At 53.5% G+C, this 17,333-nt stretch overlaps 1 protein-coding gene across 11 annotated transcripts in view; it reads right to left on the bottom strand.

The window, feature by feature from the left end:
- The window catches only part of HDAC7 (histone deacetylase 7), a 35,981-nt gene that overhangs the window by 9,986 nt on the left and 8,662 nt on the right, over positions 1 to 17,333 (bottom strand). For 3 of the 11 annotated variants that reach the window (XM_036236371.1, XM_036236372.1, XM_016124509.2), the window contains 13 exons: positions 10,017 to 10,067; positions 6,463 to 6,650; positions 6,236 to 6,326; positions 5,811 to 5,922; positions 5,086 to 5,201; positions 4,816 to 4,941; positions 4,389 to 4,480; positions 4,088 to 4,198; positions 3,770 to 3,947; positions 3,359 to 3,555; positions 2,940 to 3,158; positions 1,509 to 1,722; positions 33 to 166 (listed from right to left, as the gene is read on the bottom strand). In XM_036236371.1, the coding sequence (XP_036092264.1) occupies positions 33 to 166; positions 1,509 to 1,722; positions 2,940 to 3,158; positions 3,359 to 3,555; positions 3,770 to 3,947; positions 4,088 to 4,198; positions 4,389 to 4,480; positions 4,816 to 4,941; positions 5,086 to 5,201; positions 5,811 to 5,922; positions 6,236 to 6,326; positions 6,463 to 6,650; positions 10,017 to 10,067 (1,829 nt within the window). Of the gene's footprint in view, positions 1 to 32; positions 167 to 1,508; positions 1,723 to 2,939; positions 3,159 to 3,358; positions 3,556 to 3,769; positions 3,948 to 4,087; positions 4,199 to 4,388; positions 4,481 to 4,815; positions 4,942 to 5,085; positions 5,202 to 5,810; positions 5,923 to 6,235; positions 6,327 to 6,462; positions 6,651 to 10,016; positions 10,068 to 10,650; positions 14,900 to 17,333 lie in introns of those variants that run through there. The other 8 variants (XM_036236376.1, XM_016124508.2, XM_036236377.1 and 5 more) reach the window with 8 other exon arrangements.

Raw genomic sequence — 17,333 nt, 5'->3', positions numbered from 1 at the left:
TCAGTTCCACAGCCCCCACCCCACCTCCTCACCTCACACTGGCTCCGGAGCCCCCGCTCCTGCAGGCGAGACCAGATGCTCTGGATGCGGCCTGCGTGCTCTGGATGCCTGCTGTTGTCTCCACAGGAGCACTGGTGCTTCAGCATGACTGAGTCATAGACCAGCCCTATCCGGAGCAGGGGTCAGGGCCAGGACCCCAGGGAGTCCTCACTGCCTGCTCGCCCTCCCGCCATGGAGCCAGGCCTGGCACACACACTCCCCACATGCCATCCTGAACTTTGACCCTTTACACCCAGACTTACACCCCCAGCTGCTTACCCTGTTATCCTAACCGCCTCACACACACACCAACACAGCCCAAGCCAACAAGACTGCCACACAGCCACTGCCTTCCCAACACACTGACCCGCCTCATATGGCCTGATACATGGACCATGAACTCAAGAACTCAGAGGCTAACAAAGGGAGGCCTAATGTCAGGGCCTCACACTGAATGTCATGACCCAAATAGGCTGCCACGGGGGAGCAAGAGGAGAAAGAATTCCTCAGGAACCCCAAAACCAGGAGCTGGGAGGCCCACAGTGATACTGGGCTATGTGACAAGACAGATACAGTTTTGGGGAAGTGACTGTTTCAGCCTGACCAGTGGGACACCTAGAGGAGGGCCCTGTGCATTGCCAGTAGGAGGGTAACTGTCATGACATCAGGGACCTTCAAAATGCTCACACTATTTGAACCAGAAACACCACTCCCTAAGAGCAACCCTTGGTAAACAGCTCTGGGGATGAGTAAAGGTTTATGGACAAGGAAATCCAAATGAGGAAAAATGAGTAACCATCTAACTGCACAACTAGGTAGAAATCTTTAAGTAAAAATAAAATACTGCGATGAACTACTATAAAAATCTCATTTCTAAGGATTAATTATATCATGAAACATTCATAGTATGTTAACTAAATAAAGCAGGGTAGAATGTGCATATAGCACTTGTGTTGGTACCTAAATATGGCACATACAGTGTTTGTACATGTGCATACGGCTGGAACAAAGACTGGTCAGAACATAGGAGCATTTAAGAGTGGTTGCCTCTGGACGGCGGGATAATAGATTTTTATTCTATTCTTATGCTTTTCTGCAATTTTCAAAATTTCTAAAATGCTTTTGAGCTCTTTTTACAAGCAGTGCAGCACAAAAAAATTCCATTTCTGAAAGGCCTAAACTAGTTGTTAAGAGATCCTGACAATTCTTAGCCTGGTCTGACTGCCAGCTTGCTGTCTGACAAACTTGTCACCTTAGAGTTTCTGAGCCTAGGTCTCCTCATGTGTAAATGAGATCCACCACCTAGTCCTCCTGCTTCATGGATGCTGTGTGGACCTCAAAAGACCAAGAAAGTGCTCTGTGGCCTCAAAAACTGTCCTAAGTGGCATCATGATACAGACAGAGACCCGTGCCCGAGCCTCTGTGTTCCCCAGGCCCTTCCTCCTGCCCCACTCTAACATGAGTCTTACCTGTGGTGAAGGGTAGGGTCCTGGAAGGGGTTTCTGAGCTGGGCAGGACATGGGCCTGGCTGGTAGGCTCCAGGATTGACAGTGAGGCAGCTGGGGACGACTGAGTCCGGGACAGGGGCCGGTGACCACCCTGAGCCAGCGGAAGATGCATGGAGTCGCCTGTGCCTACGCGAGGGAGCCGCCCAGCCAGTCGCTGCTGCTCCCAGAGGAACACCTGAGGGACACAGGGGGGCCTCAGTCTCCAGTCTCTCAGGATCCTGTTCTATGTGCTTCTGCCCAAGGCCTTGGAAACCTCCACACAGGCCTCCCTTTGGGAGAGATTCCAAGATGTCTCTAGCCCCGCCTCCCAGCCAGGTTCTGGCCTTTGACTCTGAGCTTCCTACCCCAACAAGCCCCCAAAGGTCTATATCCCAGACTGACCACCCCATTCCCCCAGAGCTCCCTGGGCCTTTGGGGCTCCAAAGCCAAAACCCAAGTGAGGGACCTCAAGCCCAGCTCTGACCAGGATCTCCTCTTCTTCAAGGACTGTGCAGCCACCCAAGGACATGGGGACCTGCACAAGCCACTGCATGTGTGTGGACTGCTACCACGTGTTACGGGCTGAATTGTGTCCCTCTCCCACTTCATATTTGAAGGAAATCCTAATCCCTAGTACTTTGGAATGTGACCTTAATTGGAAATAGGGTCTTTACAGAGGTAATCAAGTTAAAATGAGGTCATCAGAAAGAGCCATAATCCAATATGACTCCTGTCCTTATAAAGAGGGGAAATTTGGACACAGACATGGACAGAAGGAAGACAACGCGAAGACACAAGGAGAAGACAGCCATCTACAAGCCGAGGAGAAAGACCTGGAACAGCTCCTTCCCTCACAGCCCTCAGAAGGAAACAACCCTGCCAACACCTCGATCTCAGTCTTTCGGCCTCCAGAACTGTGAGGAAATAAATTTCTGTTGTTTAAACCACCCAGTTTACAGTACTTGTTACAGCAGCCCTAGCAAACTAATACCCCGCGGCTTGACTAACATGGTGAGAGTGCTCTGGATAAAGCACTTGAGCCAGCTCTGCCCCACCTCTTGCCCTAGCCACTTTCCCAGAGACAGTACAACTGGTCATAGGGAGAAGTACTAGAGTAGGAGCGTGTATGGCTCCATGAGAGGCCAGCCTCACTACTGGAAAAGGGGCATGGCTTCACACCGAGCCTGGCAGGCTGTTGCAGTGTGCACGTAAGTGTAAGTGTGCATGGGTATGGGTTTAGGGGGTGTGTGTGTGTGTGTGTATCCATCTGCACCTTGGTATGGATCTGGCAGGGCAAACACGGTTTCCAGAGCTATTTCTTGCACTCATATCCTATCTCCCTCCCTTCCATCTATGCCAGAGCCCAGCATCTCCCACCTACACCTTCCAGGGGGCACTTGGGCACTGCCATACCTGCTGGTGCTGCTGGAAAGGAATAGGGCCTCTGGCCTCATGCTGCCCATGGCTCGACTCCCTGTGTTCCCGACTGTCATCTCCCAGTGGCCCCACTCCTCCACCATCCGTCTCCAGGTCCTCAGCTGAGGGTATCTGCCACAGTCGGGGCTTCTCACTTGGCTTGGCTGGCCTCTGGAGAGGGGAGATGCCCGCAGAGAAGTCATGCTGGAGTGTGGGCTGTGGGGCGGGACATGGTGGGTTTGGTGGCCACTCATCTGACTGGAACTCCTGTGGCCATGCAGCTCTTTGTCTCCAGGAGCCACTTCCTCACTCTAGCCCTCTAGGTCCCTGCCCTTCCAGAGCCTCCCTTCTTCTTTCGGCTCCCAAGGTCCCAGTTAAGCAACCCCTCATCACCTCCCCTACCCAGTTCCTCTCACCTTGATCAGCTGGACATGAGGTTTGAGCTGCCCCATGCCAGGCTGCAGGGGGCCCAGCGGTGGGGAGGCGGTGGTGCTTGGGGGCAGGGGCTCTGAGCGGGTCCAGCTCAGTGGCCAGTGGAGGCCTGACCCAGGGAGCCGCTCGGTGGTCAGTAAGGACTGGGCCAAGTGGAAGAGCAGGGGCCCAAGCCCAGGCCCTGGAAAGAAGGGGTGGGGGCGCATAAAGAGGGAACCATGGGGATGAATGGAAGAAAGCAAGGACATGGAGTGGGGGGCAGGGACTCAGCAGGGAGACACAGAGAAGGATGGCAGGGTGGCAGAGGGGGCAGGAAGGATGGGATCAGTCCCAAGCTTGGCCCTTAGCAGGGTGCCAGGACCCAGCCCCTCCCCTAGAGGAGCAGCAGTACTTACCAGTCTGCAGGGGGGCATGAGAAACTGAAGGATCCAGGAAAATGGGCTGTAGGCGAGAGGGCATGGGGCCACCAGTTTCAGGCTCCAGGCCATGGGGAGGAAATAGGGGTGCATGGGGGCTCCCCAGGACAGGCCCCCGAGGGCCCATTGTTGGATGTGTCCTGCGGTCACCATCAGCCTGGGGAGGAGGTGGGGAGGAGTCACAGGGGAGCAGGTTCCGGCAGAAAGAGCAGTGAAGGCAGTGGGGTGAGATGGCAGGAGAAGGGAATAAAAGAAGCTGGGGAGCTTGGCATGGGGGAGGGCGCCTCAGCCACTCACCCTGGCAGGGGCGGGCAGCCCCAGTGTAATTGCGGGCAGCAAGGACACTGTCGGCAAGGCGAACGGGGCCAGAGAAGTCTCCTGCCGCCGCAGCCGCTGGCCCAAGAGCGCCTGCCATGGGGAGCAGGGCAGGGGTCACTGGTCCCAGACCTCCACCCACTGGGCATGCCCTCCCCAGAACACCCAGAAGGCTCAGGTGGGGCTGCCCAGACCCTGTGGCCCCAGCCTGGTTAAAGTCGCTTGTCGAGAGGAAGGCTGAGCCTCAGAACTGCCCTAGAGAGTCCAGCCAGCAAGGCCTTACCTTTGAGCCCAGGACAGGGTAGGGGCCGTGCTCACTGTCGTTGGGGGAGCTGCACCCTGATGCAGGTGTGCTGCTACTACTGGGGGAGGAGTCTGAGGATTGGAGAGGGAGGGAGGCATAGTCAGAGACCAGGCGGTAGCCAGAAGGGTGGCCTCTGCTTCCCACTTTCCTCCCAGAAGGATAGGAAGAAAGCAGACCACCATTAGTCTCCAGGGTCTTTGGACATTTTTTTTGAAAGGCACCCCTTCTTCTGGGCAGAGAGAGCAGGGATTGGCTTTTAGTCCCAACCTGCCCCCTTGCAAGAGTGTAGGACATATGCTGTACAACCAACTACCCATGATAGCCCTGAGGAGGGGACCCCTGCCTCGGTGGGACCTGGCCCAAAGGGACGAGATCAGCCAACCCCGCCCGCGTTGTTGGTCCTCACCTCCGAGGGTCTCTGCAGGCCGCCGCCGGAGACTGGGAGGGGCGCTCTCCTTTCTGAGTAGTGGATTCTTCCTCTGCTCCAGGGACTTCTTAGGCTTGTAGCGCAGCTTCAGGTTGGGCTCAGAGACTGTGGGAGCACCAGCATTACTCAGCCCCACACCCGCCCTCCTCCCCTCTGCCTGTTAGCCCTCCCCCCCCCCCAGTCATCCCACGGCCAAGGCCCTCCCCCTTAACTCCTCTGTTGGGTCTCCACCTGCCCCGTACCACTCACCTGTCTTACGCAGAGGGAAGTGTTCTGGGGGGTCACTGGGCAGGGTGGGAACAGGAGGCAGAAAGCTGCTAAGCATGGAGCGGGCAGCTCCTTCCGTCTCCAAGGGCTCGAGAGTTCTAGGGAACGAGTGCCAAGGCTGCTTCAGAGGAGCGGGGATGCCCAGAGGCCTGGAAGCCACCTCGTTCCACAGGGGCTCTTTCCTGAGCATGGGCATGGGTCCTGCCAGGGGAATGGCAGCCGGCAGGGTGGGCAACATGGGGCTGACAGGAATAGGGGCCACAGCAGCATTGGGCCTCCCATCCTCACATGCAAAACTCTGATCTTGGCAGAGGAGCCAGGGTCCCAGACACACTGGGAACTCTGACTCAGGTGGGAAGAACCTGCTCTAGGAATCAGAATAGATTTGTGCTTAGAAGCGACATAAAGAGAAAGGAAATTATGTGGAAGACGACCGATGGGGTGGTGTGTGTTCGTGTGTGCATGCACGTGCACAAAGGAGAAGGGCCTCAGGTGGGGGGTGGGGAGAGATAATTAAAGGAGAGAAGAGGGCAGATATCAGTTGGGAGAGGGGACGGGGGATGTATATTACTTTAGGAGGTGAAGGATAAGGATCAGACGATGGGCAGTGGGGAGGAAGGGGAGGGTATGTGAGTGCTCACAGATGGAATTATCGGGATGAGAGGGCATGGCAGGGACATAAGGGAGCAGGCAACAGAGGGAGTTACCTGTAGGGAATGCTGGGGCTACTGGGATGGACTGTTCTCTCTAAGGCTGCCTGCTGTTTCTTTAGAATCACCTCCGCCAGCTTCTGCTTGACCACACTGCTGGCCACGGCACCTGCAGAGGCAGACGACCATGAGAGGGTTTGGGATGGGTAGACAGGAGGCCACCCTGGTACATTCTCTGCCTGCTGCCCCATCCACTGCCCCCATATAAGGTGTCCTAGGGACGCCTCAGGTAAGAACCAAGTTCGCGGCCTCACCTCAACCCTCCCCCAATACCCGCCCCCACCTGCATTCACAGGCAGAGCGCAGGAAGCAGAGGGATATCTGGGCTGGCGTCACTCCCACCCCAGCCCTCACGGGCCCACACAGGCGGGCCATGGACACCGGCCAGCCGGGAGTGGGATGGGATGGGGGCTCCATCTTACTTCGCTTGCTCTTGTCCTTATTGAGAAGCTGCCGCAGCTCTTGCTCCTGCTGCCCCACCGGCAACTCGGGCATCGGCGCGTCCATTGAGAGCTGTGGGCAGGGCCAGCCGCCCAGGAAGGGGCAAGGAGTTGAGGACTGAGACAAGTGTCGGGTGGGGCCAAAGGGAGGGAGGGGGCCTCGGGGCTGGGCTCAAGGCTGCCATGTGTGCAGGGAGCTCTGTCTTTACCCTCATGGGCTCCACCGAGCGCTGCGGCTGCAGGCCTGCCAGGAAGAGGCGGTGGTGCAGGTGCTGGGGGTGCTGCAGGGCCAGCAGCGCGGGCTCCGGTGGGGGTTCCACCGGGGGCCGCTGGCCCACCCGCAGGTCCATGGGCTGGGGCTGAGGGCCTGGCGTGTCTACACGGGGCCTGGGGCAGCCTGGGGACACAGAGAGAGCGAGGGCAGCCAGAAGGTTTGTCTGCAGGTCCATGGTTACAGCCTCATCAGCCTCCTTCAGGCTCATGTGACTCAAAATGACAAAACATGTTTGAGGGGCCTTTTCTCACTTCATCCTCACCATGGTCCCTCCAAGTAGGTATTTTCAATTCTATTTCACCCATGAGAAAGGAGGTGATAGAAACTGTACATAATCTGTCGCTGGTGGGGTCCAAATTGAGCCTTCTGACTATGAGCATACCACTTTCCCACTAAATATGTTGCTTCTCTAAGCTGGAAGCTAGGACTGTGGAGATTTGAAGATGGGCCAAAAGCCCTTCGGTGGTACATTCTGGGTCCTGCCTTTTCTTTCCCTTCTTTCCCTCTGGAAATTGGGTTTGGTCCCGCTGCCCCTAATGACAGTGATCAGACAGGCAGACAGTCCCCTTTATTCAGCTTCCAACCCCAAAGGGCCTCATAAGCATCTCAGTTGCCACCCTCCCTACTCTATTCCAGGCCATAGGATAAAGAAGCAGCACCTCAAAACTTACAGCCAAGCCCTGCCTGCCACCTCAGGCCTGCACAGCCCACATGCCCATGGAGCCTGCTCTCGGTTACCCTCACGCCAGCTCTAGGCCTGCAATAGTAACGACAGTTGCCTCTTCTTGAGTGTCCTCTGCACCCATGCCAGGGACACACTGCCAAAGCTGTGGGTGCAGTGACTATTTATACCTAGCTGCCAGACCAGGTTCTCCACCAGCACAGCCAGCTGGACCAGGCCAGGCTGAGCAGCGGAAGATGTTCAGAGATGGAGCTGCCACTGGGCGATTATCCTGAAGAAGGGGAAGCAGGTAGGGGTGGAAGTAGGTGCCTTCAAAGAGAGCACACAAGCACAAAAATCCTTCTGGTGAGGCCTCCATCAGCTCATTCAATGCTGAACAATCTCCATCAGGGCAGCCACAGGCTGTCCTTGGGGCCTGAGACTGAGGGGAACTGGAAGGCACTAGGCAAAGCTCCAGCTGGGGAGTCAGGAAACTCGGCCTCCAGGCCCAACTCAACCATAACTAGTCATTTTCTTAACATCTCTAGCACACGTGCACATGTGGCTGCAAAATCTTCTCACATCATTACCCCCATAGGCCATGGGAGGTAGCTGTTACTATTCTGTCATCCCAAACGAGGAAACTGAGGCTAAGGTAAGGGCCACCCAGCTCGGGGCAGAGTGAGCACAGGTTCTAGTCCTGCTGAAGACAGGGCTTGGCTCTGTTTTCCCATTGACTCTCAAGTAGTCACCTCCCCATTGCAGCTCAAAAGCTGAAAATCCAGGGTCCCCAAACTATTGCTCACCTTGATGGGGTCAAACAGGCAAGAAAAAAAAAAAAAGAAGTCACCACCCCTCATGGGAGTTTCTCACTGAGTAAAGAAGAGGAGCCTACAGCAAGTTGCAGCTATGGAGCATATCTCTTCTAATATTCTCTGACCATGAGATGGAGACAAAAAAGGAGCAGAGGAAGGAGAAGCCCACACAACTGTCTGGCTGTCAGGAGACAGGAGGGAAGAGCTGTGTACCCAGAAGCAGCCCACGACAGGCAATGCGCAGCTTTGTTCCCCCCACCCCTTGTTCCCCTATGCGTCCATGCAGAGAAACCAGAGTTTCATTCTGGGGCTCAGATGCCAATACACTCCTGCCCCAGGAAGAGTCTCAGTCCTTCCAACATCCGGTGTACTAGCTTCCTGGGGTTACTTCCCTGATGATGCAAGTAGGACCTCGGGGACCCAAGGCAGGCCACTGCACTTGTGGCTCGTGGCTTTAGCCACATGCAAACGCCCAGCCCTGCCACGGCCTCCAGAACAGAAGGCTTCTGGGAATGTGGGAGGGGCTCTGCCTGCAACCCTGGGAACATCTCTTAAGGTGATTTAGCATTTAGGGGTCTGAAGAATATGGTGCTAACCTGGCTTCTCTCAACCTTGTCTCCTACATCTGAACTCAAACCCTCCATTTAAGCCATCAGCTCCCATCTTGTCCATGTGCCTTTTGTCCTCTGAGCCTTTGCTCACAACATCCCTCTGCTGGTGCTATACTCACTGCTTGATTCTACTCTTCCAGATCCTACCCTTTCTTCCAAGACCAACTGCAGACTTCGCTCTTCTCTGGACCCAGCCCAGCTTCCCCTTGTCCTTCCTTCCTCTGGATTTCAATCACATTGGCGGTTCTGTGCCGTATAAGTACCATGTGGGCAGGGGCCATGTCTAAGTTAAGCTCCAAGGGCTGGGACTTGGTTTTGTGCACTGCTCCCTAACTCAGCACCTAGAACAGTACCCAGCACTTGATAGCATCCAATAAATGCTGGTTGAATCCATGAATAAATCTCTATGTCCCCAAAAAATGCCTAGGAAGGCGCCCCGGCACAGAAATGGGATTCATTAATGTTTCTTTGTCTAATTTCTGTATTTAATTTTTAGGAAATTACACACCTAGGAAGACTAAATAATAATAGGTGGTAGACTTAATGTTTCTTGAATGACTGGATGAACACATTAATCAGCTGTCCCCTCATTTGGCAATGGTCACATACTGCATTCTACTATTATTTCTCTTTTTGTTTATGGGTGCTATCTCCCCAACCTGCCTATAAGCTTTTGGACACCTAGAATGGAAGCAAAGAAGGTACCTGGCCTTCATTCCTTCCTGCCATATGTAACTATTAGGCATCAGGTATATACCTTGCATCCAAATAGGCCCTTGGTGGATATTGGCTGAAGTTAAGGAAGGGGCAGCCCCTCATCCAGCCACAACCCCAACCCCAACCCCAGCCCTGCAGGCATGTCCTGAAGCAGAGCAGCTGCAGGAACTCCACTCACCTCCTTGCCCAGTGCAGTCTAACAGGAGGGAAGGAAGGTGAGAGAAGCAGGAAGAAGGGTCCCTCTCTTCCCACCCAAGTAGCACAATGCATCGTTCCATCCTGCAAGGGCTGCCATGCCCACCTTGCAGGGCTGGTGTGAGGACTCAAAGAGCCAACAATCGAGAACATGCCGCCCTGCCCAGAGCCTGATATGAGGCAGGGGCCTGAGAATAAACAGTAGCTTCCTACTCGCTTTCCTGTTTCACTGCACCCAGCAAGGGACAAAAAGAGCATCCTGCCTTTCCTCTTCCTGTTGTGTTTCCTAGTACTGGGGCCAGCCTGGATCCAGAGTTGCCACCTTATCCTCATTCTTTACTCCTCTCCCCTGGAACCCCAACCTCCCAAATTCCCTGGCTGATCAGCCAGCTACCCTGCCCAAGCACTGTTTAGCTCGTCACCCTTCTCATGTCCTTTCCATCCTCATCTTCCACTCCCCACCACAGTCTCCCTCAGGACCGATGCTTACCTGTGCCAGGGGGACTGGGACAGTGGGCACCCGGGTTCACCTGGGTCCCATCTGTAGAGAGAAGAGAGATGGAGAATAGGGGCTGCAGGGAGGCGGCACAAGGAGAGCCAAGCCACGCAGGCTCCTTGCCACTCCAGGAGGCCTCCACCCAGCCAGCTCGAGCCCTCCGAAACCGTGCACCTCTACCAGAAGCTAACCCAAAAGAGAAGACTCCACCCCACTCCTTTCCTCAAATCCCCATGCTGGATGACAGCAGTCCTTGCCTCCTTCTTCCTCTTCCGATCTACTGAGTGACTCAGATTGCTCACCCTGCTGGAGCTCAGTCCACAACAAGAACCCAAGGAGGTGCCAGTTCACCCAACAATGCCCTCAGCCCTCCTGATGTGCTTGGGTTCCCATAGCCCAAAGGGGAAGAAGAAAAGGGTTAGGAGGTGAGGTGGGACAGCATGGCTGCTGAGACTACACCAAAGACGCCAGGAGGGTGATGGACAGGGGAAATGGGGCCCGGAGAAAAGGAACTGGGGCCCACTCGGATGCTTCCACAGTGGGAGAGGGACTGGGTTATGGCCTGGAGGTCAAGTTAGATCTGGTGGGAGCTGTAACATGAGGTGTCTGGAATACATAGCCCAAGGACCTCATGGTAGGAACTCCTTTCCTCCTGCTGCTCCATCCTGTGTCCTGCGGCCTGCTCCCCCAGGGAAGAGAACCACTCAGTCTTGTTCTAGAATAACATGAAATAGAAGTCTTTCCTTTAGGAAATGGTCACCTCTCTCAGGCTCCTAAGCTCAACCCAGAAACTCTATGCCATTCAGAGCCCATGAAACCCAAGGGTAGGGCCAGAGGTGGTCAGAAGCAGAGAGGCCCTAGGAACCCAGAGGCTGAGTGGGCTGAGTGGGATGGACACCTTTCCCTCCTGCTATCCCAGTTCAGAGCCAAGGGAATAGGAGGCCAGGGACTGGAAAGCCATCTGGAGGGGGCATTTAGTGGACACACAGAAGCCCTCTTTAGGCCAGACCTGGGGTAGAAAAAGTATTTTCTGGAAGAAAATTGGCAGGTGATACTCTTTGGATCTCTAAGGGGCAGCCATAGTTCCTCTTCCAGAGCAGAAAAAGAAGAACTCCCTGCAGGCAGACACCGCTGGGGGATGGGGCAACTCTGGGCCCAGAGAGACTCCCACCAACTGCCCTCGAACACTCAGGTCCCACGCTTCTGATGACAATGTTTGGTAGGGAAACGTGGCTCCACCTATTCAAATTCTGCCCGTCCTTTGAAGTCCAATCCAAGCCCACCTCCCCAGGAAGCTCCCCCTGACCTCTCCTCTCTTCACTTCCCAGAGCACCCACTCTGTGTCCACCACCTAGATATTCCATTAATCATGGTGTCTGGGGTTTCATCTGTAAGCCATGTCCATCTCTACCTAACACTTTGGTGGGCACATGGCAGGCTAAGTTAGGAACTGGTGAACTGAACACAATGCATCTCTTCTGGCTTCCTGCCCAGGACATGGCATGAATATTTCTCAAGGTTTGTGAGCCACGAGGAACACTGGGGCGGGAGGCAGCCTCTCCGCCCCAGGATGTGGTAACCCCGCCCCACTACCTCCCCATTATGGGCTTTCTTAGGACCTCTTTCTTCTGCAGGACCTGGTCCCCCAAAAAAGGTTTCTGAATCAGTTTCCCAGGTACACTCCCAGAGGCTGTGTTGGGCCTAGAGTCCCTGACTACAGAGAATTCTCTCCTACCTCCCTGGTCCCTGAGGACTGGTCAGCAGCATTCCCGCTTGGGAACAGAGCCAGCTCTCTGTGCCCCACTCTCCTGGTAACCACAGATTCTGGACACCGTGGACTCTCTGGATAGGAGAAAAACTAATGGCCCTGAACTCCATAGTGTTTATTACCAGGCCTAAAAGGGATGTTTTGTGAAGCTGATCGATGATATAAACTCTGTTCAGAAAAGCTGCATGTACGCATGTGTGTGCGCATTTGTGCTGCTAACAGGGGCTGTTTCCAAAAGCAATTCCTAGAAAAAGTTTGGCTTCTCCCCTAACTCCCCAGCTCTGGGCTGCCAGCCTTTAATTTCCGAAAAACCCAGAACAACAGAGATAAGACCTGAGGAACAGCTCTCCAGTGTCCCAGAGTGTGGAAAGGTACTGAAAGGTACCCAGTCAGTGGGTAAACTGAAACCAGAAAGTGAACATCCTGCATCCCAGACCTGGGGATAAACTTGGGGGTCCCTCTTCCCAATGGCCCCTCTAAGAGCACTGGTACCACTAATTTGGAGTCAAACTGAAATAGCACCAAGAGTGAACGGGCCCAAGGGGTGGAGAATGCTATGTAGGGCTGGACCCTTCTCACACAGATCTGGAACAGAGGGGAGACGTCTCCTTTTTGGAGTCCTAGCTCTACCCCCCACTTCTACCTTCTTGGGAAGCAACTGTGGTCAGGCTGAAGAGACAGTTTATTTGGCACTGAGGCACCTGGCCTACCAAATCATCTCCTGAAACCAGAATACCTGATCTCATTCAGAACCAAAGAGCCCCAGAAATCCTGCCCCACTGGGTCGACCTCAGCCCTCAACAACCTCCAGAGCAGACACAAAGGCCACTCTTCCATCACCTGAGCACCTGTACAAGCTGTTCTCCCCACTTACCTTGTTGCCCCGGGCCCTTACCTGCCCAGAGAAACCTGAGCCCTGCCTGACCACCTGCTCTCCCAGGTGCAGCAGGCTCTTTGTCAGGGAGATGGCTTCCCCAGGAGCACCGCCACCCAGAAGCCCTCTCCCAATGCCTCTGATGTCTTTTTTGAAGCTGTTTCACCTGCTTGGTCTCCTGACCAGCTAAAAGGAGGGGCAGGAAGATCCAAGCCCCAGCAGCTGGAGGAAAGCAGGCAGCAACAGGAGGCCAAGTGCTGGGTTCAGGGCTGATCCCCTCCACACTCCACATCCCACACCCCACGCTGCAGCTCTGGTTCTATTTCCCTGACACAGGAAGGACAATGCTGGCAGAAAAGAGGAAAGCTAAGGCCTCAGGAAGATCCAAGAATAAATAAACCTAAGAAAGAACATCATGGTTGCCAGGCCTCTGTGACACAGAGTGAGGACTGAGAACAGAGGAGAGCGCCTACTCGAAGGCACTCAGGTCACAGAATCTGAGGATATTAGAACTAAAGAAACTTTAGAGGTTGCTCACTCACTTCACAGAAGAGGGAAGACAGAGGTCATGGTCACCTGGCAGGTCAGTGGTACTGCCAGGCCAGACCAGATCAGTGCAGGGGTAACCCAAAATGTCGACCCCAAATGCAGGTACTAAGCACCTTCATTGTGAGCTCACTCATCCAGGGGTTGAATGGATGGAAATAAGAATGAAACCTAGTTCTCACTTTCGAGGAGTTTAAAATAAACTCAGAATTTTTTAAAAAATTAAAAAGCGTACTACTTACAGATACTAAAAAAATCAGAGCCCCAAAAAGAATACAACAAAGTTTCTTACTCATCTAACTCCCTAGAATTTCCCTAGAATTAACCCTTTCTAATAGTTTCGTGGGTACTTCTTCCAGGAATTCTTACTCATTTTCTTGACATTAAGCTGAATCCAGGGGCCTGCAAGCTGGCTAGAAATTCCTGTCACATGAAGTTATGGAAGTTATCCACAACATAGAGGAAATTGGCTTTGAGGTCAGATGGACCTGGGTTCAAACTCCGACTCCCTCAGTGACCAGCAGGGAGAGCCAGTGATACAATGTGACCTGGTCAGGCTGCTTCATCCATAAGAGAATATGAATATCTGCTTGGAAGCAGTTACGAGATCGTATGAAACGCCTAGCACATGGTAGGTACTGCCTCAGTGATCACGATTAACACTGCTTACCCCTGAACTTATCTGCAGCCCCCCTCTGGCATAAGCATTTCAGTGTCTGGTCCCAACTGCATCCTCCCCTCCTCTACCGCAGTCCACTTTCTCCCAGATGAATTCTCAGGCCCCATCTCTTACCCACTGCCTCTCTCAACTATAGTCTCTTCCCTTTCTCTTCCATCTGGACTTTTGTAAACTAATACTTTACTATGTGCCAAGAGTTGTTCTAAGATCCTTACATGTGCTAGTTCATTTAACCCTCATGACAAACCAATGAGACAGTTACTGCTTTATCCCCATTATGCAGATCAGTAGACCGAGGCCCAGCAATGTTAAATAACTTGTCTGAAGTCACATAACATGCAAGTGGCTGACCCGGGACTTGAGCCAGGCAATCAGGCTCCAGAATCCATGTTCTCAACCAATATGCTCCCCTACTCCTCCCTAGCACTTCCACTCCCCACAAGCCAGCAGGGAGAGAGCAAATACAGGACCTAGCTGGGCAGAGAGAAAGATAAAAAAATCACATAGCCCCACAAAGACCCTTACAAGCAAACCCTGGCCCTACTGCAGACTGGAGGGCAGAAGCTGCCTATTTCGTCTTTGGGCCCCCATGAAGACAATCCTGATGAATCACTTCTAGATAGCAACCGTCGGCTTCGCAAATTCCACACAATGATTTCAGACTACATGTCTGAACAAGGGGCTGATGACAGGTTGAAGTCCATGGGCATCATTTTCCCTGCTCTTGGGTGACCTGCCAAATCCTTTTTCTAGAAGCTTCCAAGTCCCTCTGAAGCTCTCTCATCAGCATCTCAAAGTAAGCTCCCCTCTATCTAGGGGGACCAGGGCCAGAGGCTGGGCTCCCAAGTGAGTGGCCTGGGGCTTGGACCTGCCCCTAACAAAGGCATTCCGTCAGTCCAAGGGAGGAGGCTGAAGCTTTGCAGGATCAGCAACTGTGCACCAAGCAGGAGGCTGGATGTCAGGGCGACGAAGCGAAGTTGGCCTCTAGCCTCCTTCTGCTGCCTCAGCTGTAAGCATGGCCCTAACCATCCCCCAACCCCCCCCCCCAACCCTGCTGGGACCCGGTGGCAGCTATTTTTAGCTCTTGACACCTGGGTATTTTGCAGCCGCAGGATGTCCGGTTTGGAGTCTCTTTCTGGGAATCCCACACGCGGCTGTTGTAAACAGCCCCACGCAGCGGTGGCCAAGCTGGGAGCCTTGCCGCCATCCACCTCCCCCCCCCATTCTGCTGTTTGAGATGAATCAAACAGGAAGCAGACGTAACCATGGCAGCGGCAGCGAGAGCTCCTGAGGGTGGGAAAAGAGCCTTCCCTGGATCCCTGCCCCTGCTCCAGGTCCTCTATTCCACTCAGTGCCTCTCTTCATGGATGGAGACTCCTGAACCGTGAGGTGGGGGAATTGGTCAATTGTGTGTGCAGCTGTCAGTTCCTGGGGCTGGTGCTCTCTGGAGAGAATCATTGTCCTCTGGCAAAGAAAAATGGGGGTTTCCTCCAAGCCCTGCTGGCCTCCCAGGGCATCTTAGACCCACCTCTTAGTCTTCCCTTCCTGCCCTTTGTATGAAGGAAAGAGCAGAGTTACTTGCTCCAGGTAGCCAGCATCCACTTTCCGTCACCCATAGCCTTCTCCTTACAGCAGGGGAGGCCTGCCCTGCCCACTTATTCCTGAGCAGGCAGGCTTCCCCTTTCCCAGCACCCTGGTCTAGACTACCCTAAGGTTTCTCAGGTCCCAAAAGTATTCAAAAACAAAAGTTTCCACTTACTCTCACTTCCCTGCTCCAGTAGCTTCAATCCCTGAGATGGGAAGTTTACCATGATGTCTAACCACCATCTTTCCTATCATAAGCAAAACGTCCTGAGCAGTCAAGATGGGGGCCCCATATGTAATATGGGGAGAGGAGTTGAGGTTCTGTCAGTTTCTGCCTTTCTCTCCCCTTCCCCCACTCCTTGGTGCCCCACTTCAACCAGCTGCTCTAGCAGCCAGGCCGTCTAGTCTTTCTCAAGGGCCAGTGCTTGCCCCAACAGGAAGCACGGTCACTGCCCCCAGGGCTGCCTCTGGGCCTCTCCTTCTCCCTCGGAGGTCTCATATTCATTCCCTTGCCCTCCTTATTATTCCCTCAGCTTCTGAGCCCTCCTCAACCAGACCTGGATCCCTGCCTGTGTGCCCCACTCCTGCTCGCCAGCCCATCTGCTTCTCCCTGCTGCAGTGAACCAGGAGCTGTGCCTTCCTCTGATCCTCTCACCTGTACCACCTGTGAGACCACTCAGCTACTCCAGAGACTGCCAAGGAAAATTTTAGCTTATAATATTATTATCATATATAATTATTAATTAATATTAGTAGTGAGCAACAACCATGTATTAAATGCTTACTGTGTGCTGGATACTGTACTAAACATCTCACTTGTACTATTTCATTTATCTCATTTGACCTTCACAACAGTCCTATAAGGTAGTTACTGTTATTGTCCTCCTTTTACAAAGGAAGAAACTGAGGCTCAGAAAGGTTAAGAAACTTGCAAAAGTCACCTGATGGCAAGTGGGGCTTCTGAGGCCCAAGAATCTAAACTCTTAATCGTTACACTGATGTGTGCAACTAGTTCCACCCACCTCCACTGAAGGGCTACAGGACAACGTGGAGGCCCAGTATCTGAAGGCCCGAGGGTGGCTCCAGTGAGGGCATGGCCCCACAGTGTGCTAGTTCTCCGTCCGGAAAACATCAACAACGATAAAAACAAAAACAGAACAATCTCCGCCTGTGTTCTTCACATGATTTTTGTCTCCAGTAGACACTCCTCAACTCCATCTTCACTTCCTTTTTCATCTTTTATTTTCCTTGCTTTTTCAGTGTACATGTTAACATTTTATTGTTTCCTGTAAGCTGCCTCCAGCAGGGTTTAACTAACCAAGCAAACCTCCCAAGGCTGCAGGGGAAGATCACACTCTGTGTGAAAACACTCTGGAAACTGTCAGGCCTATATAAATGCAGGCCTATATAAAACCAGAGCAAGTCGCCTGTCATAGTAAGCATATTCCCTTGGGAGGAGATGCTCTCTTGCTCAACTCTCTCTCTCAGGCCACACACACACACACACACACACACACACACACACACACACACAAAGAAGCACAGTGACTCCGTGGGCATGTGGAAGTGATGGAGCACCCACTAGCAGGAGGGAGTACCCATCTTCAGGGTAGGCTCCTGGGGACTAAGAACACAATCAAAGGGCCATTGACACCCTTGGACATGGGGCAGGGAAAGGCAGAGGCCACTATGGGGCCCCTGGCTTGCTCCATGGCCTGGGGGCATCATGGATATGAGTCTGTGAATAGCAACAAGTTATGAATGCTGGCACTCAGAGGGAGCCACATTAATATTAATGACAGTAAATACCCACCCCCACCCCCCCCCCCCCCCCGAGATCACCATTCCACTTATGATGGG

This window comes from Rousettus aegyptiacus, unplaced genomic scaffold, assembly GCF_014176215.1.
Source record: "Rousettus aegyptiacus isolate mRouAeg1 unplaced genomic scaffold, mRouAeg1.p scaffold_m13_p_2, whole genome shotgun sequence".
NCBI lineage: Eukaryota > Metazoa > Chordata > Mammalia > Chiroptera > Pteropodidae > Rousettus > Rousettus aegyptiacus.
The sequence above is the reverse complement of the archived record's forward strand: the minus strand, read 5'-3'. Positions and strand labels throughout refer to the sequence as shown.